Consider the following 23,935-nt stretch of genomic DNA (forward strand, 5'->3'; position numbering starts at 1 on the left):
TACTTAGGAAATATTAGTTAATTTTGGTTTTACCAGAGGATAATAATGATTCAGGTGAGGGGAGCAGTGAGACACACAAGTCTCATCCATCTTTATACACCAAACAGCAGAAGTAGGATTATGCTTTTTGAAATTTTCTCTTTTACAAAGTACCACATTTTTTACTTCTAAAATAAATATGAGTTAAGTACAGGTCCCAGCCACTGAATCTTAAAAAAAGCACAAGGTAGGAAAATTTGCCAGCCATGGTTCATGGGAGCTTTACAGCAGCCCTAACAGTAGTGAATTTTCTATTTGAAACTTTCTGAGTTGAGCAGGAACTGGTCAGAACTATGTGTTCTTCTCTTAAGGATGTGAGTGGAAGAATAAACTGTGAGCTTAGCTTCCACAAAGCAGCCTTTCCCTCCATTACTTAGCTTAAAATGTTTTTTTTGTTTGTTTGTTTGTTGTTTTTTTTTTAAATAAAAAAATAAATAAATAAAACAAGGAGAACAAGGAAGGGACATTCTGTCTTGGTTAACACCCTTGTAACTGGATATGAAAATGAAGTTACAGATTTTAAAATCTATTTGAGATAAGAAATTTGAAGTTCTGGCTTCTCTGTGCCTGATTCTGGATTCTATCCCATGTGACAGGTACGATGCTCTTTGAAATAAAAAAGATAAATGCTTTACAGACATCTTTTGCATAGAAATGATATCAATTGGATTTCACTGGGAAAATTTCTGCACCTAAAAATCATAGTCAAATATGCATTAAAATGTTACTGCACTCATATTTCTGTTTCAGATTTAACCTATAAAGGTTAGGAAGGATTTAAAATTATGATCTTGCTTTTAAGTTAAATTATTGATGAAACTTATTTAAATACACTCCCACAAATGGAGGAATTCAACTTATATAGTCGGGGCCAGCTGAGGGAAAATGGTTTTAAAATGTGCTGGTGCATGACTTTAAAACTCTGCTTTTAGAGAACATTTGTTCCAGATTATTTTTCAACACATTCTTTTAAATTCTTCTGTGTTAAATTAAATGATATAAAATCTGTATAAAATTTAAGTCTTCTAGAACTGAAATGTTCCCAGTGACTGACCTTGATTAAGCGTTGAAGTGCTGTTGATGTCACCTGAGATAAAAGAAGATTCAGATTGTTTTCTCACAGTGTCATTCCACATCCTCCTTATACGACTCTGTTAACATAAAGCAATGAGACAGAAGCATGGTAAGTCACAGAAAGATTTTTTCTGACCTATGTGCTATTATGTAGAGTATTTGTATTTCTTTTGGTCTAAAGTAAGCCATTCTTCTAGCACAGCGTGAAATTCCATCTTTTGTTATTATAAGTCTAGTTTATTAAATTTCATTTAGATGAAACATGATGGTATAAACTTTCCACTAAACCAGCCCCTAATTACAATAAAAAGTAAGGTGTTTGCTTTAGTCCAAACCAAAAGGAAATCTTTACAAAGAAATCAATTCAAGTATATACAAGTGTGTATTTGCCATCTAAATGATAATAATGAAAAGACAATTAGTACTTTTGCAACACATCTCAGTAGGCTTTTTATAAATAAGTTTAATTAAAAATTGCTGTCAAAATCTTTGTTACCTGAGTGCCGGAGGAATATCGAGCACTAGTTCTTGTCGTTGATGCCTTCACTGAACTGTGAGGACTCTCAGTTGGTAGTCCACCACAGCAGTAGGAATGTCGGAAGCATTTCCCATATTCCTTACGTACCTAAGAGGACATAAAAACACTTAGCACAAAAAATAGCGTCAAATATCTCCACTGGCAAAAAGACATGAATCTTGCATTGAAAATACTCAACTGTTTTTCAAGCAAATGGATAATTCTTGTCTATTGAAATGCTGGCCATTAACAAAATCAGATATTCTACCTTACTCAATGGCAGTCACCCAGGTTTTTTTTAACAGATTATTTCTGAAGTACACATGTGCTTCATTCAGATGTGTTTGAATAATAGCTACTGAGTTATTATGGGATTATTTTTGTCTTCAAATTGTAGATTAGTATAGTTAAGTTTACCTGAACTGAATGTTGGATGAAAACAGTCCTTTTTGTATTAGCTTTTAGTACATAAACCATAGAAAGCTCATCTTCCCATCCTATCATGCAACATCCTATCATGCAAGAAGGGCTGAGGTATCTTTGTGTTTCTTGACATTACCCATTTAAATTATCCTTTCCATTGGACTCTAAATTGCAAGGACTATATAAAAAAGTTTTCATATAAAGTTAGGTTGGGTAACTCAAACAGTTACTAGTTCATTGGTCACACCTGCTTCAGGTTTATGCAAGGCTCACAATCACCACCGCCCCCTCCCAGCACAGAGCCATCTGCAGTTGTGGGGGCACCAGCAGGGGCTCTGACCCAGAATTTGAAACAGAAAGGCTGAGAAATTAAGCATATTTTGCTTTTAGGACAAAAAAATAAAATCTTTGTCTTTGCTGACCCCAGAAGTCTGAACACACTTGATGAGTGTGTTCAAACAAAACTTTTCTCTGATAGAGTAACAGAACTGGTGGTATTCTTTGTTTCTTTTATTGTTTTTTTTTTTTTTTTTGTATTTGACCTGCATTTATTCACCTTCTCTTTCCAATGAACTACTGGAAACTTTCGTTTTGTAATTTATATATATTAACATTGTGATAGAAGTAATCAGGATACACACATCTTGGCAACATGACAGCATCAGTGAAAGAAAACATCGGATAAAACTTGTAAAGATATCTAAGTCTAAATTCATAAATCTTCCACTAGATACTTGGTAATCCAAGAGTTTCACCTATATTAATGAGACTCCTAAGTTTCTCTGAGAATTGAGGTTTCAGCTAATCTGTGAATTCTGCTTGGTCTACAAAATATATGGGACAGAAATAAAACTATGTGTATGTAAAACCAAAAAAGGGGAGAGGGGAAAATGCAAAAAATTCATAGCGTAGATTTGTGTATGCCATGTGTTTTTTTCAGTATTTCAAGAATTTTAATGATGGAATACATAATGTAATGTTTCTACAAACTACAACAAGGTTGAGCAAACTGAACGGTTAGTGCTTTAATTTCAATCTAGGGATAACAACTCAACTTTCTTAAGTATATTTTACATATTTTAAATGAACCCCTACCTACAACAGCACAAAACACACATTTACAAAAATGAAAACAGAAATGCGTGGACACAGAATTATAATCTTTAACTTTGTATTCTGAAAAATATAAGTTTATATATATCATCACTAGAGGGTATAACACCTAAGAAAATACATTCCTGAACATTAATGGATATTAAATGCTTCAAAACACTACACAGTAGAGACAATAGCAATCAAAACTATATTTTCACCCAAATACCACCCCCAGGGCTGTTTTTGCCTAATGCCTATATTGCTGTGAATGTACATTATCTGTCAGCACTGTGCATTCCTCTGTCATTATTTCTAAATTATAGCTTGTTGGAAACTGATGGAAGCAACAGCACTATCATCCTGTCAGAACTGGAAACATAATAGTTTTCATTTTCACAATTCTATTTCTCTGTTCAATTTAGTGACCAACTAGTAATAAAAGAATAAAAAGACTACATTAGCTATGCAGACAGAGGATAGGATAATATCCAGTCAAAGGCATCAAAACTTAAAAATTTTAAATGGCAGCTTTAACATTCTTTCAGGTATAAATCTTATTGCTCCAAGTTATGTTTTTTCATACTTGACTGGTATTTTAATATTGCTTTTTGCTGACTCCACTTAATATAAAAACAATGCCCAGCTGTAAAAAGAAATATAAAATGAATCTATTTTTGATTTTCAAGTCCAATACAAGTGGTAAAAAGGGCAACATTATATGAAACCCTAATCTATAAATTATTTGCATTTTGAAAATGTGTGCCTTTTCTTCCCTCTCTTCTTAACCTCCTCTCTAAGTGTTATTTTGTTCTGTTAAAACGAGAGCAGTGCCATGTTCATCTGGATAAAATCCTTTCTGTCTCACAGATCTTTCCCTAAAACATGTCTGAAAGCCATTATTTACACTAAATCTAGAGACACTGATACTCTTAGAGCTGGTATAGTTTAGAACATGCAAGAATGTGATTTTGCCCTTACACAGCAATGCTTTATGCAATGATCTCAAACCACTTTATAAATATCAGTTAATTATGTCTCTGGTGAGCTAATTATAATGGGAGTTAATAACTGCTAGGTCTCCTGCCTAAAACTAGTAAAAATGTTTAGAACCTAAATATTGCAAGTTGGGTATTTCCAAATGAAGGATTTATTGCATGTTGTCCTATGCTATGTGGTTCGTGATTTTTTTGACATTTACCCTTCCCCTCTCCTCTCATTATTTTCATTTGCCATGCCTTCTATGAGCAGTTTTCTTTTATCCTTTACTGAAGCATCTCTAAGGCATCCATAGAAACATTCTCCATTCTCAGTCTGGGGAAGAGAAGGGGAGCAGAAAACCCCAAGAGAATCCCTCCTTGCTGCACCCTTCACTTCCTTCTCTCCTGTCCGTTCCTCTCTCCCCTGTAAGTTTTCTGTCTCCGCAGCAGATATGCTCTGTATGGACCCCACTGTTCCCAATGGGAAAGAGAGAGCAGAACTAATTTAGCATACCCCTTCATCAGAGAAGGAGCTTGCCAAGAACTTCCAGTTTTTCCAGTTAAGAACACTTAGCTGTTGGATTGCTGGGGGAAGCAAACACTTGAAAAGAAGTAGTCATGCTGGTGTATTTAGAAAATTGTCCCCGTTAGCAGTTGTCTACTGTTAATGACTACTATTTTTCTTAGGTGTGTTGAAGTTCACAATGAAATTAATTTTTAGATCTCTCTTAATTTTGTAATGAACAAGCACTCATAGCATAATCCCTGCCTATCACCCGTAGCTTTATGTGGCAGCTTAATGGGATCTCAAGAGAGGTCTTCTGCCTTGATCTGAGAGAGTGTTTCCAGGCTGAGATGGGCTCATATCGTAAATGGTTCTTTGTTTTCAGTGCTGCAGGCAGGATTTGTTTCATGAACACATAAAGGACTTTTGGCTATAAATTCAAAATCATACATACCACATTACCAATGTTAAACATTTTCTATAATAATTTTGTTCCCAAAACCTCAAGACTTTTCAAGCCTGGGTTGGAAATGCTGCAGCCATTTTTAATCCAATCTAGGCCACAGAGCAGCTAAATGACTCTCAGATGCACAAAGAGCAAGACTTGGTTTTGAATCCTAGTACCTGCCCCAAACTACTTCAAAATACTCCTCTTTTTGAAACCTTATATATTTTTCTCTATTTTTAAAGAAAAATATGTGGTATTATTAAGGAGTTAGGTAGCACACATTAATGTTTTCAGTAACTTACTTTCTTCTGAAGGGCACAGTGAAAGATGAAAATAAACATTCCTTGGAAAGCATTAAATACTGTGAAGAGATAAGTCATCACAACTGTCCCCTCGTTGATAAACAGCAGGCCAAATGACCACGTTAGGCCAAGAAGACACAGGAGAGCAAATGCACCCAGGACCCAGGATCTGTAAAAGAAAATTAGTTTTACTATCATTACTTATAAGATTGCATGTTGCCAAATCCAATATTAACATTTCAGTTCCTGCAGTTGATTTTTACTAGGTTCATATTCAAATGTAAAAATTCCTTGGGTTTAACCTTTCATCTATTAAAGAAAGAACAATTCCATTTGGTACTTTTAGTCTCCAGTGGAAGAGTAGATATGACCTTTTTCTTTTTCAAGAACTGCATAGGATGTCAAAAATATTTTGAAATGCAGAAGTATAGTGCAAACCCCAGCTATGCCATTGCCTTATCTGCTTTTACAAAAGAGATTGATAAATCTGGCTTAGCCTCTAATCACACCATAGATTTTAAACAGTGGTGCTGCCATATGACGCCAAATAATGTAACACAAAGGTTAAACAGCAGATTAAAAGCCTAGAGCCCAAATCTTTAATGCTCTGATAAACTCGGCTAAACTGAAGCTAGATGATCTAACTTCCGCATGAAGAAACCCTGCTGAAATGTGGCAAAAATATGGATATTGCTTTACAGAATAGTCTAAAAAAGATTCCATCATGAATAGGTTAAGGAAAAGGAACTGTAGAGAACGGCACAGAATGGAAGGGAAAGGGAATTTAGTCAGTGAATTCCACATCTAGCTAATGATCTTACTTGATAAATGGCTTATTATCTTCATAGCTAGAAAGCATTATAAGCAGAAAAGAGAAACAAAATTATTAGACAGAATTGAAACAGAAAATAATAAGAGCATTTTTAAATGTCTATAAAAATTAGTCAAAATTAGGAAATTCAAAATGCAGAGGCAAGCAATTTAAAATTATAAAGGCATATAATAGTTAAAAAATCTTTAGCAAATCAGGTATCTCAAAATTAGTTAATTAAAATTAAGGGCAATCCACAATATTGACTGAGTTTGTAAAGTTAAAAGTCATGCCAGAAATTTGTTAATGGAGGGTTCTGTCTTACCCAGGTAAGTCCGTATTATAGTAGCCATCACAAACACGGTAATTACTGGTGTGGATGAGAAGACAGAAAGAGGAAAAGGAAGAAAAGAGAGAGATGCTAAAGATTAGCTCTCTCTCTCATCATGCAACATGCAATGAAGCTGATACTGACCTATCCATAACATCTAGTTCACAACATTAGCCTTACTGTAAATTTCCCTTTGCCATTTTCAACATTCAAAGCAAATCTCTAAGACTCTTTTGCATCCAACCCTTAGTGTTATAAAGTTGCACCATCCCTTTAGTGTTGATAACAAAAACCTTTGGTACAACATAAAGCTATACAGGATACACTAAAAGACTATCTAAAGAATCAAGAGCTGACAAAGCCTTGCTAATTATATAACCCTTATATTACTCTGAAAAAGGGATACTACAGTACAGCACCAAGATAAAGTAAACAGTTGTTAAATTAGCATGAAGACAGCAGATAATCCTCAAGTTAACAATAATAATAGAGTCAATTCTCTTGGGAGAACAGGATTACGAGAAGAAACTGCTCAGAATCCCTAAATCAAAAAGTCATTTAACAAAACAAACTTAATATAATCATATCAGTCATGCAAACAGGAACATCATTTTTGAAGTGCATTTTAAATGCAAATGAAATTACTACAGTTCTGTGGCATTTCCGTGAAACAGTTTCTTGGCACTAGTTCCAGGCTGAAATTATCTAATTTTGACCAGTGTTTGTGAGATTAGAGCAACAATGTGACGAAAGCAGGATTGGTTCTGTTTGTTTCTAATTGACATCTGCAGTTGCTGGGAGACAATGGCATGTGCTCCTAATGGAGAGTAGCTTTCAATCAGTTCAGCAATCAGAAAATAATCATAGTTCTCATACTTGAACACAAAGCACTTACTTAATGTTTTCCAACCTGCTAGAGTCTGGTTTCAAAGTGTTTGAGTGCTTCACCATTTTGCACAATGTGATCACCAGGAAGATAAGATTCAGCTGTCAAAACAGATAAGAATGAAATTAAACTACTTCAAGTAATAGGTTGAATAATAAGGATGTTAAAACCTAAACAAAACCCCATTGTTTATTTTCAAATTTGTAGAGAAACTGGCTAACTTTATCAGACAGTCTATAAAAGGTGATTGCAAATACAGATGTGGGGCAAAAATGTTTTAAGTCATTGTTTCAGTTGATTTTGCCAAACTGACCCCAGCATCATGAACCAGCCACATTCAGCTCATGTCCGACACTAGTCAGTGTCTGTCTAGCTCTGTCTTCCAGCATGCTGTGTTCACTCCCTGTTCACCTCTGCCTTTTAATTCTGGCCCTGTTCTCCATCTCACTGACTTCCTCTGAAGACTACAGTTATCCTTTACTGTGCTGTACTAGTCACCTTTTCACCATCCCATTCTGCTCCTGGAAGGTTTTTCATCTTTGCTGGCTTCTCCCTTTCTTTCTTTTTTTTTTTTTTTTGTTATATAATTTTATTCTCACAAATCCCACTCAGGTCTTGAAAACAGCTAAAATATAATTAAAGAAAGAGAAAAAGAAAGAGGAAAAAAAAAGAAATGTAAATATGTAGCAAATGCATCAAACTTAACAGTGCCAGAGACATATCCTGTGTGCGCACCCTCCTACTGCCCTCTTTCCTTCTGTAGTCTGGATTCTGTTGAAGTGCAACTGCATGCCACTTGAAGGAAAGGACTATCCTGTCTTATTCTTGTTGTGTCATTCATATAGGGAAGATAGTGAACATAATTTTTATAGCTCCTATTGTAAAATGGCATCACAGGTATCAAAGGCACTAGGTGCCTTTCTGCTATCAATTTCAAAGCAAGTGAAGAACATAGGTAAGCCAAAGCAAAGGATGCCTGCACAATATGAATTGAAAAGTTGTATACAGTTAATTTGAATAATTAGTACGTACTATCCTATATCACGCACACAATTCAAATAAAATCATGTTTGAGAACAGTAAGAGTTATGCCCCTTCATTAATTAAAAAAACACATCCCGATCTACTAGTACAACAGTCCACTAGAAATAACTAAACCAATTCACTAACAGAAGATGGAAGAATATGCTTGGATATCCTTATAACATACATACAAAAAAAAGACTATAACTTCATTCTTATAAACTTCCCTATACATCTTCAAATGGTCAATGATGGGAATCATGAAACCCAGTCCCCTATTTTGGGCAGTCTTTGATTTGAGAAAGCATCAAACTCCTCACAGTATCTGTAATACTGGAGATATCATTTCATACCAGAAGTCTTCCTACAGCTGTAAAACCACCACAGCCACAATGGTCAGAAATGTAACTGAATTCCTAGTAAACAGAAGATCTTAACAGTATTTACTGTTTATACTTAGGAGCATTTTGAAGACTCTGATCACAGTCTGTTTAACAAAAACATATATTACAGAAATAATTCCTAATGCTATGGGCAACCAAGTTATCGCTATTACTGTACTCTCAAAATCAGGATGGACGCTGTGTGCCAGTTCAGAACAGTATTTACAGCACAGGTACTTGCCTAAGAAGCTAACCTGGAGTATCCTGAATATAGGATATAGCAGCAACATCATTCTTGGATCAAAAACTCATAGGCATGGCCTAACCTGTAAATGGCTGCCTAATGCAATGAGAGGTTTATATCCTCTGATTCTGTGTAGGAGTGAAGTGACATATCAAAAAAAAGCTTGTATTTAGATACTAAGGTTCCTCCAGTTACATACACTCCAGAATGGCCCTACCCTAGAGCCTAAACCAAGCTCCAGCACATTAAAAAGTTTTTATGTAGTTTCTCAGCTCTGTCTATCTCTATGTCCTTGCTGGGCTAGAAAATAACTTTACATAACAGTTGCTTACTATACATTTTAATTATAACGGAGGAAATAGAGCACTAAAAACATCTGACAGAAAATCAGACTGCTGTATCACAGTAGCTGAAGAAGCCCTCCTATGGAAAAAAAAAAAATTACTTTGAAGACAAAGTAACTATGACAACAGGGCGTATGATACTTGTTTCTCCATCACTGTGAAATATTGCTTGGTTTTCAGTTTCAGCAGTCAAAGACCATGGTTTGCCACTTGTTCAGATACACTAGCATCCCTTTGCACATTGTGTCATTACCAATAGCCTATCCTGCCTGCTTACAAAAACTGTAACCAAACCTTTCTATAAATGCAGTCACTTTTGGCTCCCTCACTGCTCTTCATCTAGAAATTGATTGTTTTGGAGGAACTCATGAGTTAAAGACTTTTGGGCATTCTGCCATTTTATGACACCAGACACTAAGCAGTGAGAGAAGGGAATTTGTCGGAGAATAATAACTTGTAGAAAGAGCAGCTACATCACTTTTCCTGGTGCGAAATACATGGGGGAAGAAGTCTGTACAAGAAGGAAACAAACTTACTGCTTTCACGTTCATTTGTACTAATTTTGTATATGGAAAGCTTTTTTGGCCCTGAGCAAACTGGTCTGTTCAGACTGTTTTGAGCAGGATCTTGGACCACAGATCACAGGAAGTCCCTTCCAACCTGAATTATATCATGACTGATGATTGAACTGTTAGTAATCTAAGCAAATAAATTCACAGATACTTCTCCAGCTTGGCAGATGGGCCTCAGTAAGCCACCTTTCTTTAAGAACGTTCACCACAGTCATGAAGTACTCTGGCGTCGCATAAAGGCCCACATGAACAGCAAGGTGGACTTTCAAAAGCAAATTTGGGTCTATAACATTCCTCAAACTTCTTATAACGCAATGGGCTACTGATGGGTAGGCCTCATCCTGACAATTGGGTTGCATTCATCCCAGATGAACCAAAATATGTACCTCAACAATACTGCCCTCCTTCAACAGCAACAAAAAAATATAAACACCTTGTATACACACACACACTGACAGTAAACACATCTCTGTGTACGCAGCCATGGAGAATTGCAACCTTTGTAGTCTGTAAAATCTCTTTCTTGTTCACACTGCACTTCTGGAAATCAGACAATCCCTCCCTATGAGTCTGAAAATAACAATTTAAAAGTCTGGTCAGGAATCGGGATAGGATTTGAGAATTCTGCTGTGATTCTGCAGTGACAGAACACAGGGCTACAGAATGTGAAGCTATAATGTCCGATCACCTTAAAACATTGGCAAAATATTTTACAATAGTATTTCATGGATGTTTATGTTATTTTTTTGCTGTAACTTCTGAAATACATAGCCGCTATGAGAAACAGGATACTGGATTACATAGACAACTAGTTTAATCTTTACACTGATTTTGGAAATGTATGCAAAGTACAAAAAAAAAAGTAGAATACCTTTTAAAGTACCCATTCCTTTCTGTCTCTTAATTTGACTAATATAATTGGATAGAATTGCGCAAAATAAACACAAATGAATACATATTAAATAAAGATAAAATATCACTACTTTAAAATATTAACATTGTATAATTTTTATGGTAATAATCAAATGGAACTCCTTGGAAGATCATATTTATTTCAGATCCAACACAAACAATGGCAGTTCTGGTTTGAAAATCAGAAGGTACTCGATATGATAGATTATATAGGTGGGGATTTTGTCTTTTTCTCACCCGAAACCCATATAATTTTAAGAGACTGAATGTCTCAAAGTCAAATTACCTTTTAAAAAAAGTGGATGTAATAACCTGCACAGAAGACTAATGGATTGGAATTAGTCACAGGTACAATGAATTAGTGGCCAAAGAAAGCTAGATTTTGCAAAAATTATGATAAATTTTTCCTTGTGAGCAGCAGATAAATACCATTTATCAAGTGTCTGCTGTAATATATATATATTATTTATATGCATAAGCTTGCAAATACAGGCTGCTTTTAAATGTGGAGCTAGATATGTGTGCAACCATATCTATACATATAGACTTTGGTGAACTTCTCAGTCAGAGTGAAGAGAAATGCTCTTTCCGATGTTAACAGAACAGGACATCCTATGAATTTTTGCTTAAGTAGCCTTTGGTAGCCTAATCAATTGGCTCCATCTGAGAGGAGCAAACTCTAGTTGTTTCAGCAACTTGAATATAGTTTGCAATAGAATTCAATAGAATTTTGACATAGAAGTCAAAATACTCAGGCTTTTCTCACCACAGATTACAGGAGTGCACTGTTTGTTTTATAGCCATCAACCAGCTCAATTGAATCACGTCCGCCTGAGCTTAGCAGCTTAAAATTCATTCCACACAGCCTGCAGTGCTGACATGGATATGATAAGACAGAAGAACAGAAACACCACTCTGAAGTAACCTAGCTGAACTGCACATGTTCTGACCCTTTTTGAACTCCCCGGAGCTTTTGTTACCTGGCAAATGCAGCTCTAAAACTGTTCTTGTATCTCCAGATCTTTGCTCTTAGCCATGCAGAAGCCTATTTCTCTCTGGGACTGGCAGTGAGAGAGGTGCTCTCTGAAGAAGGCTTCTAAATGAGTGTGCAAGCTGAACTCTTACTGAACTGAATTAATTATTAAAGATGCAGATGGAGCTGTCCAAATGATAAGAACAGCTCCTGACGTGTCATGATCCAAGCTTTCATTAAACCATTTCAGGCATACTAATGGTTTCCCACCGCTCATTACTTACATGCTCTTTTTCCATAGATATAATAACCCTGGTGCCCAAAGGCATGGCAGGCTATGGAAACAGCGAAGTTGGAAGTTCCTCAGAAGATGTACTGAGGAACTTCATACTTCCCCTCCCTTACTTCCCCATCCTTTTGCACAGACACGTATACAGATACAAGTGCAACAGCTTATAAGCTTAGAGAAAATGTTGTGAATTAAAGTAGTAATCAACTTTGTCAAGAAATTGTTTTAACATGTTAAAAAAGCTTACCAAAGTGAATTTCTTACGCACTACTAAGGATGCTACTTTGCAAATATGGCTCTTCTTTTGTTACACTGCTCACAATGTACTATTTTTCAGCCATTACACTTCTCACACTTCCTCCAGTCTCTCTTGCTTTCTCAGCTGGGACGATTAGAGGGCAAAGCAATTGCTAGAGAAGAATTACTCCCAGGAACTGTGCTGTGATTGCTACCTGCTGTTTCATATTTTTGAAGTTGGGAATACTGCTCCCAAAGGCCTTTTGCGTCTCAGCCTAAATGATTTGCTGGAGGATAATAATGTCATGGCCAGTAAATAATAGTGAACTATGTCTGTACATGGTCAATATGATTAAATGTCCTTCACCTCTATTCTCACTCTGACCTGGTTATGAGGAAGTGAAAAAGCTGTCAGCAATGCCCAAAGCTTCCCACATGAAATGTTATTTTAAAGCAAGACTGAAATAGAGGTGACTTAGCAAAATACTTGCAGTAACAATAAAATAAAAAGCTAGACACAGAAAGTGAAATTATCACCAATCAGACTAGAGGTAACTGAACTGCTGTGACATGAAACTTCAAACAATTTTCTAGTAATCATTACAACTGGAAGGAACAACTTTGTGTTGAAAAATATCACCTCTCATTGAAAATACAAAGGATCTCTTTCAGAACTGTAGGTTTAATTTAAAAAGTTGCTATTATCCTGATACTTGATTTAATTTAAATGCTTTTAGAATAAACTCCACAAAATTATAATGTTCTAAACAAAAATCTTGTGAAGATATTAATGTTTCTAATTCAATTTATATATAGATCTAAACCTATTTCTTTGAAAATATGCTAATGAACTAAAACAACAACTATGCTGAACAGTTGTATTTTCTAAAGGGGCTACTCAAGAGTTAAAACAGTTTTCAATGTAAACAGTGAGTGACACTGACCTAAATACACATAAGCTTATTTCAATATTGAAGAGGGAATAAAGAACAATACCAAGAGAGAATAAAGAACTTATGAAAGATTGGCTGGGTACATTTTTAATTGAAATTTCCAAAATAAAAGTCCCAGTTTATCCTTACATGCAGAAGTAACCTATAAGCTAAAAAATAAAATAAAAATAAAAATAAAAATAAAAATAAAAATAAAAATAAAAATAAAAATAAAAATAAAAATAAAAACAAAAACAAAACAGTATGTCTGGCATACAGATCTATAACAGTATTTCAAAATTCAGAAATTTCAAAATTCTGCCTGATGAATGCCCTTCAGGGAAAAAAACAGTAACTTCTGTTACTTTTCACAACTCCATTACTGTATAAAGGCAGAGGTACAGGCAACTATTTAGACTTTCAGAAGCATGAAAACATCCTTATGAACTATCAGCAGTGATGGAAAAAGCTTTCTATATACCAGTCTCCAGTCCCAGCATTCTTGAGTATTTCCTGAGCATTGCCAGGCTTAAAGATCCTAAACTACCAGATTAAAAACAAGGTGAGACAAAATGTACATTTTGCATTCATTTTCCTTCTAAATTCTTGGATTGTACAGTGTTGATATTATTAACCTGAAATAACAGGGAGATGTTTTTTCCCTGGGTTGACAGATGACTATGCACTTTTTACCTGAAACTGTGCAGTGGTGCTCAGAGAACGGACAGTGGATGTGTAAAATGGACAATGGGGCACACAGGCATTGGTGTGTATATGGGTCTGTATGCATACAATGAATTTATGGAGTTTATTGCAAGAATGTGTATAAGCTTTTGGTTACATAATATTGTTTATGCTGAAACAGATGAACTTGGGTGTCCGATATACACTGCATGTAGCATAAATACATACAGAAACAGTCACTGAAAAATATGCATATGCAAATATAGATATAAGTACTGTATAAATATAACAAGATATAAGATTCTCTTAATTATCCAACACATTAGAATACCCTTTTGAGATAATTATATTGGAGAGTTAGCAGTTAAATTCTGGAACATGTCCAATAGTAACTCAATTGAAAGCAATAATAATGGTTCCTTTAAAAAAAAAATGGGTTTAGTATTATTTCATTGATTTTTCATATGACTACTCATGTCAATATGACCTTCAGAGTTCAAGCCATTAAGAAAAAATGACTATGCTGAAGTGCCACCATAGCTTTGACAATTAATCATTTGGTCAGCACTCTCTAAAGACTCCTAAACATTTATATATATAACCACTGGTCATGCTACAAATTGTTTATAAGAATTTTCATGAAATGTATCATGAATAAGAATGAATAATGACAGATGTTATTCATTCTTTTGATTTTCGACCTTTGCTGTAAGGCAATGTAAAATGAAAGGAGAAAAGTTCTTACCAGAATAATAAAGGTAACAGGCCCAATGAAACTCCAGATAAAATAGTTATCTACATGGAGCCAGCAACTACGGTAGAAAAAATAAAAAGAGATTGAGAAGTGAACAGTCCAATGAATTAAAAGTGCAGAAATATTTCTTAGTCTTACAACTTGTCGGTAAACAACAATAAACAGTACACAGTATCACTTAGTCCATGGAAAATTTTTCCTAACCTGTAACTCTTCTGATGAGTCCAGTTTAATAACACCATTGAACATCAACGTACATCATCAGAATAGCTAACGTAGAAAGAAGAAACAAAACCAAAAACTAAATGATCTCTCTCTTCTTCTAGTTAAAAGGTTTGGTCATAGGTGTTGTCACTGATTACTGAGTGTAACATCTTTACACTTTTCACAAGTTTTCCATGACATTTTAGGAATCTGCTTTTAACTTTGTATCATTGTGCTTACTCATAGAGAATATGAGACAGAAATTGTTCAGATGACACATTTTTCTGAAAAACAATCTGTTATAAATGAAATGCCCCAACTGGGAGTTGGACATGAGAGAAAGAATGTATATGACACCAGACTAAATGACGTGTAAACCTATTACGGCTGACCAAATGACGTGTAAACCTATTAGGGCTGACTTCATTTAGTGATTTGTTTTTCATACAGTTCCCTGCTGAATCGCTCTTATTTGTCTTTCATCAATAGCAAAATCAAGCAGCTTTCTTGTAGTCAACAGTCTCTTCCCATCCTGTAACTAATTTCATCAAAGGACAAAGTAAACGCTACTGAAAGGCAAGTTCATGCCTCCAGCAACTTAAATCCTCAAAAATGCTTTCTGTCTATGTTCTGTCACTTCATATATGTATCTATATTTTTATAAATAAAAAGCAGTGGCTAATTTTAATCCTGCCCTACTCGCCTGATAAAATGTTATCAAAGTGAACTATATGGGTTGGAATATTGTACTATCACAATTCAGGATGAAAGTTAGCTAAAGGGCCAATTGAACAAAAAGATCTAATGAAGCATTAGGTTAAAACTGGGTGGTTAAGCCCATAGATACTTTAAATTGAGAAGAATTTTTACTTAATACACATTGAGGCCCAAAAGTTATTTACTTTTTCAATTTGTTTCAGGTCAATCTTTTGTGCTAAAAGAAAGACCATAATTTAGAATTGGTCTCTCTAGAGTAAAAATCTGCTGAACCTAGAGAATTACAAAAGACTTGATTGTAATTTGTGCACAGCATTGCCATTCTCTTACCAATAAAGCTTCAGATGGTATTTTAGTCTGTCAGGGACCCTCTGACAGCTAATAGGCTTAAAAAAATTATTCACTTGAAAAACACTCAGGTCACTCGCAATTACTTACGCTTTCTCTGTTCCGTAGCTCTTATAGTCAATAGCTGCTGAGACACCAACTACTGTAGCAGGGAAGAGGTAGCCAGCAACGTAATAGTACTTCTTCCTAGAATATTCACTTTCAAATACTTCTACTAACATTAGATAAAGCTGCACTCCTTCTAGACACATCCAGGCAAAGGCTGCCAGGAAGAAAAAGTGTAAGAGACCTGCAAATATTGGACATGCAATCTGAAAAGAAAAAGAAAGATGGAAGTATGAACCACAAAATCTTTACATCATTACATCTCTAATCAAATAGGGTATAATAGAACAGCATATACATCTATCAGAGATCTTTCATAAATTCAGGAGCATTTTCCCAACCTGAAAACACATATTGAACATTTGCAAATACTAATACATTCACAGAAGCTGCAAAAAGGAAATTAAGCCAAACAGTATGAATGCAGATATGAAAACCACACCCTTACCCTCCAATTTTCACTTATACAGCGGTTTTCATTTTTATAAACAACGCTTTAATTTTGAAATTGATATGGTTTTAGGGCTTGTAGTTTAGATTATCTGAAGCATGAACAGTTGGTTCTAGATGCATAATGTAATACTGCTTATGTAAAATTATGAAGCATCCATCAAGTCACTTTTATCTGATGTAGTTTTGGAAGTTTCTACCGTCATAACAGAAATCAGTCTGAATTCTCTCCTCTATAGCTGAATTCTGGATGAAACTCTAACAGATTATTAGATTTCAACACAATGAATTGCTTCTGAATGACAGAATTAATTTCATGAATACTGACAAAAAGCCTGCATGAATGTGCAGTTCAAAAATGAATAAATAGATAAGTACATCTCTGTACTTATATATATATATGAAAAAATTGTCAATAGTTGTTGAGACTTATGAGAATATACAGAGAGAACATACGTATGTTACTGGTATATCAACATTTCATTTCAGCTCCTCTTTCAGAAGTTTAAACCACCTGCTTCATTAATAGCTGATGTTTCTCAATGGAAAATGAAAAGCAGTGCTGTATGTGGGAAATTAAGGCCACAGTGATATTTTTGATGAATGCAAATACTATTTATGAACATGTCTATCTTATTTTCACTTAGAGCTTTCATTTCAGACTTGCTGTGTCAGAATGCTGAAAGCTTGGCAGTGTTGTCTTGTTTTAATTCAAATCTGTTTCAAACAGTCATTTGAGAGAAAAAGAACAGTACACACACAGAAGCCTTACCTTGTACTCTGTCTTATCGATGCCTATTAGGAAAATGAACTCAGCAATGAATAGGTTGATACAAAGATTCTTGTGAATAGTGTTACGATCACTTTGTAGACCACGGAAAAAACAGAATGTGAAGATGCAGATGGCCAGGCAAACAAGAGAGATGACAATTCCCACCCAGGTGATGACAGTGAGGAGCAATTCGTGCACTCCATCTTTGTACTAGAAATAACCAAGAATGGAGAAAATTAATATGACTCCTTATGAGCATAAACAAAAATCTATTTTAACAGGTAGCATCTAGAAAAGTTACTTGTTCATTACATGAGATGGACAAAATGTATTCAGTAATTTCTCAGTCTCAGGTCAGCTTCCCAGAAGAACAAGATTAGGAGAAGTAGAAGAGGAGCAGGTCTAAGAGCAAAAGATTATTTTAGCCAGATTAGACAGCATTTTCACTTTTCCTATGACTTTCTGTAAACTTGTAAGGCAAAAGTAATTGGTGACACATAACATTTTGAAAGTACCACTAGGTTCTGATGAAAAGAACTTTTGTTGGACATCCTGTAAGCGTACATGTTCTTTCCTACAAACCTGCAACTCCACAGTGGAGAAGAAAGTGGTGATTAATACAACCATTAGGACAAAATGCAGAATATGTTACATATGTAATTTGACATCTAATCTCACATTTAGCTAAAGACGGTTCCTTCCTTCAGTTCCAGCAGAATCATTTTTGTCATCTCAGTTATACCTTCAGTGACCCTTCAGAATACAGTAGATTTATGAAAAGTCTCATTTCCTTGCAAATATTGCTTCCTCTAAGCCCCCTGCCATCCAGTAAATGCTTTAACTAGACAACAGAATTTCAGAGTATGAAAAGGCATTTAAGATATCATCACCAACTCTTTGACCTTCCTGCTTTAAAAAGAGTTGGCACTTGTGCTTGTGGGAACAGCCTGCACAGCTGCCCCCCAGTAGTCTCCAACTGTAATGCAAAGTCTGTAAAATGGTTTTAAGATGGTCACTTACTTTAAAGTATGACTTGAAGAAGTCTCTTGTCCTTCCTTGTCTTTCTGTTATCTTACCTGTAACTTTATGAGTGAGAATGGAAAGTGCTATGGAAAGCAAATTGTTTTGGAGTAACTAGGTAGAAGCTATAAATACTTAAGAAACTTCAGCAATTTTGTATCCTGCTGAAAATTTAAAGCTAATCTTTGAAAGTTTGTTTCCTGCTGATGGCTAGTAATATCATTACCTACCACAATTTCCCGATGAGCCATAAGAATTGCAAAGTTGGTTAGGTGACTGCAAGCACATGTTGTATGAGTTTTATTTGTGTCAACCAGTTTGCAGCCTTGAGTTGACCAGTATCCCATCATAGTCCTCTCTGAGTAGTTCCAGAATGAACAATTTGCATTGAAATAATTGTCAGGCTGGGAGATAAAAGGATAAAATAAAATCAGGATTTTACACACTAAGATGGCAATAACAATTGTTTAATATGTGTAAAGGGTAATTTAGATTAAACTTTGCATGTTTCGGACAATAAAGTTTTTCATCAGCAAAATTGTGGACTATGTTATACAAGGAAGACATCTAGTTTAAAAGGGACTTTATAGTCCGAAACACTCTAAAGTATAGTCTCAATTACTGTAGACCCAATTTTAAACAATTACAATTTCCATCTTACAATTTTATGCACCGGTGGTACATTATAGCCATTTTTGCTGCCTGTGAAATTAGGACAGCAAATTTATTCTGAAGAGATTTTTTTTTTCCTGTAACTGAGAATTTGAAAATATGATCTTCTTTGATTCTAACATTTGGTCAGGCCAAAGTCATGCGAACAGACATTAGGAAAAATTTAATTCTTCAGTGTCTTATCTATTTGGATAAAAAGCAATCAAAACAGATTTATAAAAAAGGGCAAAATGGGAGGAAAATCCAACCGTATTTTCTCTGTCACTGTGCTATTTACTTTCCCCATGTGAGACATGAAAACAGACAGGATCAAACAGAAGAGCAAAGAAACATCAAATAAATTATCATGAAAAAACATATACACAAATTTAAATGATTTAAAAAAAAAGATATAATATTTCATTCTTCATTAAATAAATTCATTTTAAGCAATTCTTTTGTATAGGCTTCCAGAGCTTGGTCCAAATCTAATGTAAAAATTTTAAGTGTCATTTAAATTTGCTACATCAGACAAACATGAATCTTAACAGTTGTTTTCTACCCTGCTACTAAGGTAAGAGTTAATTTTTAGTTAGAAACAAATTAGTCATTTACATTTTCATGTTGATTACTGAATTAGCTTTCATTAAGAATACACTTAAGTTCTAATAATCACTGAACCAGGCTCATTTAATTTTATGTTCATAGACTTAACTAAGCTCATGTTTCTGACCTAGACCAACATTTAAAATTCAAATGGAAAAAAGGTTATTTTTCTGCATTGCTTTTCTCTCTTGCTGATTTTATGACCTTCCCATTAATTCATTAGCATAACTCACATCAATGTGTTCCAGAGTAAAATGCACAGGATCAGTCAGGTACACCCGGCTAGACTCCTTGTTGATAGAGGCTGCAATGACGTGGGAGTTGACTGCAATTGTACTGTTCCGCCCAGCAAAGTCACTGCCCAGCTTTATGGTTGCATTTTCAGTACTAAGAAAACGCCCCAGACTTTTGTAAATGATGAAAACCAGTTTTGCTAACCCTACGAAAGAAAACAAATCCCATCATCACACCATAGAGAATTATACAGAAAAGCTGCAACCTGTAACCCTAAGGAGTGGAAAATAAGTAAACAGAGAGACATTTTCAGGCTACGGATTTGAAGAAAAAAGCCCAGGTACCCGCTATGTTCAAGAAAAAGCCACAGAGCAGTTTTGTTGTGTTTTGTTTTGATTTTTTAACTAGAGGAGGTAATGTAGGTTTTATAAAATGTGATGGAGTTGCAGTGCTATGTGCCCAGGACTCACCATTCCTGCTGTTCTGTTTCACAGTGCTTGCAGAGAGCTGAATCGAGTTGCCTCCTTTATTGCCCTGAGGAAATTTCAAGTCCTGCACCTGGCCCTCAGTAATGAGCACTGCAACATCCAAAACTAAGCAGACCCAAGAAAAAAAAAACAAGTGTTAAAAAGGAGGATGCAGAGATAGTCTTTTGGCCAGATTGCAATACGCCAAATGACAATTATTTCCCCCAATCTTTATTGATAAATGTAGAACACTGCTGTTCTACATTTGCCACCAGAAAGACAGATCTGTACCGGCATGTTTCAACTACATAGAGTTAGTTTCTTTAAACTTTAATTAAACCTCGTGCATACTACTAAAATGGCAGTATTTTAATAGTGAAAACACAACATCAAACCTTGCTTTAATGTGTGCCACCAAAAAATCCACTTAAAATACCACGAATACACATATTGCAGATAAACATTTATTTTGAAGCTTCACACGACTATGCAGTATCCACAGCCAGCAGATTTAGAGCTTCAAGTATTGATTTAGATATAAAGAGGTTTTAAAAGTCAGCAAACAGATGCCTAAGTATACCTATGCCATGTATTTAGCTAAAGAGATATTCATATCTAAATATATATATATTTCCTAAACATAATTTTGTATAAAGGTTGATAGGAAAAAATGTATTGGTTCCGCTAAAAAACAGTATTGAAATTGAAAATTTAGATCTCACTCAGACAGTCAGTTTTAATTTCATATTGCAATGCATACTGAGCAGCTTTCATGGGATTATCATGAAAGAATGAATTTCCTGAGATATGTAAATTATATGGGTCAGAGTGGTCAATTTTTTGTAAAATATCTATGTTACATTAAACTAGTTTAATTATCAGTCCATAGCTATAAACTATGGACCTACAAAAGGAATTTAGGAGAGCCATTCCTCATTCTCTAAACCACGTACAAGTAAGTGTGTTGGGAATTCAGCATTGGTCTATTCAGATTTGCATGGCATCAGTGATGCACCACCAGGATTTGACGGTAGCTTATCACTTAGGAAGTGATGTTCAGACAGTCTACTGAGCTCCATGGAACTACATGTACATCCTAAGTGTGATGTCCAGGTCTACACAAAGGTGCATCTTAGAAATGTCTTAGAAAAGACCTTAAAAGGTCTTAGAAATAAAGGTCTTACGAATGAAACATATGTAGTTGGGAAAAAGATTTTTTTTCCCATGAAACCAAAGTACATTTTTTAATATAATTTAGAGGAAATAATAATGGTTAATTTCTCAGATAACTTTCTGCAATTCTACCATCATTCCTTCAGAAACAACTTTATACCAGGCTATAACACCCTTCCTGATCTTTTCCCAGTATCTTCCTACTCAATAAAAACTAGGCAGAATCATATTCTACAGTTACAAATATGCAGACATTGAAACGTGAAAAGTCTCGTTTCTGAGTCTATTCCAAGTCTCCATCTCGGTACCCCTCAAATTAGCAGACTTTCAGCTTCCTTGTACTTCACTGAGACTACATTCATCTCTGTAATAAGATGAAGGAATTTTAATTTTATGCATAGCAATGATTTTTGCTTTAACACATCCCGTGTACCAATATTTGCACATCTCTAATACCAAACCCCTTCATTTCTCTGTCACCACTTAAATTCCAAATTATGCTCCAACTATCTTCAGCTATTTTGCAGTCTCTGGAGCATAACTATTCTGCATTATGGGAGATGTAGTCCACTGAACACATTTTTACCTGAAGACAGTCATGTTTAATATAAACATTTGGCCTATGCTCTGAGTGCCTAAAATATTTAACTGGAAGACTGCATTGCAAAAAGTAATTTAAATTCATTAGGAACAGATTATGTATAATAGAAAAGCATTTCCTCAGCCCTACAGAAAGCAGTTACCTTAAAAAATCCATACTTTGCCATTTAAGTACTCTTCGTATCTATACATTCTGCTAATGATTTTTCAGTGGTAAATCAACTTTGCAATATCAACTACTTTACGTTATACACTGTATTAATGATACTAAAGAAGAATGCTAATTTTGTTTAAGTAAGCAAGAAAAGCATTTCTCCTCTCCTCAGGAGCAAGTCCTTTGATACACAGGCAGGTAACATATAGCTTTCTAAAAATTTTGTGCAGCTCACCTTTCAAAGAGCATATGGCAACCCAGAATATTTTTTCTTGTTTTTGTGGAAAGCAGTGCACACGACTTTAATTAATACTTGAAAATAAATTCACTTACCAATATTTTCTGTGGGCATTGACACTCTGGTTGGTTCTAAGAGATTATCAGCTAAGACAAAAGCCCCTTCTTCTAATGTATCAAGTAGCATTGTGGCTGCATGGGCTTGTTCTGAAGAATTCATGTCTTTCCAGGACTCTAGTGCTTCAGGCCTGAGCAGGTTGTCCACTGTATCAACAATTGCCTGCATTCATTAGAAAACTATCATTAGGTCTGATTGCCCTAGGCAGCTGGGGAAAATTTCCAACGTTATCTGGTGACAATTATAATACTTTACTGTCAGAATGATTTACTGTGATTTAATGGCACTATAAAACTATTTTCAAAATAAAAATATTTTCCATCCCCTTGCTGGATAAGCATTAATAGAAATGCAGTTAGCCACTAGCATTGTGTAGTCTCTAAGTGGTAAACATGCAGATTTGACTCGTCTCTTGTCAAATATAAAGACAGCTTTGTTAATGTGCTGAAAAAATATAAAAAATAAATGCCAGAAGTTTTGCCTGAAGCTTTCATCTTAAAGTTAATGTCAAAATATATAACTTATATTTAAAAATACTAATGCCAAAATTGGCATTCTGCAGCTTAGGCTAAAATGGCAATAATTCTCTTCTGGAAACTTAGCACAACTCATGCAGCCATGGTGCTGTAAACTACTTGTCTATGACAAACTGCTTTCTTTATTACAGGAGGCATGAAATGAAGCTGACTCGGTGGATATAAATTAGCCTGGGCCATTCTCACTCCTCCTCCTGTTCCTGTACCTGTTCATAGATACTTAAAAAGATTACTAACTCCCATTCCTACACAAAGGTCAGTTAAAAAAGGAAATCAATAGAGCAAACAAGATGTCCACTGACTGCCCCTGTTATCAGAGAAGGCAAAACTGAAAAACTGAATAAAGCTGCCATTTTAAGTCTTTCCTGCAACAACTCTATCATTATGTTTTAAGGTTCATTAAGCTGCATATAAAGTAACAGTAAATAAGGAAGAAAAGAATTCAGAGACATGATTACATTATTTTTACAAAATAATCCAATCAATCACAGTAATCAGTTAATCAATTGAAGGCAGGCTCTTACATGAATGCATAATGTAGCTGTGCATTGAGTATGCCATGCATTGCTGAAACACCCTGTTTACTCTGTCCCATTTACCGAGTCATAATGTGTCATTAAGCATATATATAATGTGTTTGATCAATTTGAAAGTATTGGGAATGGAAACAGAACACAGTGTACAAACAGAAAGATGTTGGTCTGGAATACTACATTGTGTAATAGGAATAGGAAAAGTTGGTCAAGGCTATTGTCAGAGCAAGATTAATTAGCCTAACCCATTTTAAT

The 23,935-nt window shown here is 35.1% G+C and overlaps 1 protein-coding gene across 4 annotated transcripts in view; it reads right to left on the bottom strand.

Moving 5' to 3' along the window:
* The window catches only part of ADGRL2 (adhesion G protein-coupled receptor L2), a 392,820-nt gene that overhangs the window by 9,449 nt on the left and 359,436 nt on the right, over positions 1–23,935 (bottom strand). For all 4 annotated transcript variants that reach the window (XM_082765657.1, XM_082765656.1, XM_082765658.1 and 1 more), the window contains 11 exons: positions 22,590–22,773; positions 20,333–20,455; positions 19,862–20,067; positions 18,602–18,775; positions 17,352–17,561; positions 16,115–16,335; positions 14,747–14,813; positions 7,418–7,509; positions 5,381–5,549; positions 1,610–1,738; positions 1,094–1,190 (listed from right to left, as the gene is read on the bottom strand). In XM_082765657.1, the coding sequence (XP_082621783.1) occupies positions 1,094–1,190; positions 1,610–1,738; positions 5,381–5,549; positions 7,418–7,509; positions 14,747–14,813; positions 16,115–16,335; positions 17,352–17,561; positions 18,602–18,775; positions 19,862–20,067; positions 20,333–20,455; positions 22,590–22,773 (1,672 nt within the window). The remainder of the gene's footprint in view (positions 1–1,093; positions 1,191–1,609; positions 1,739–5,380; positions 5,550–7,417; positions 7,510–14,746; positions 14,814–16,114; positions 16,336–17,351; positions 17,562–18,601; positions 18,776–19,861; positions 20,068–20,332; positions 20,456–22,589; positions 22,774–23,935) is intronic.

This window comes from Aythya marila, assembly GCF_965140915.1.
Source record: "Aythya marila genome assembly, chromosome: 8".
Taxonomy (NCBI): domain Eukaryota; kingdom Metazoa; phylum Chordata; class Aves; order Anseriformes; family Anatidae; genus Aythya; species Aythya marila.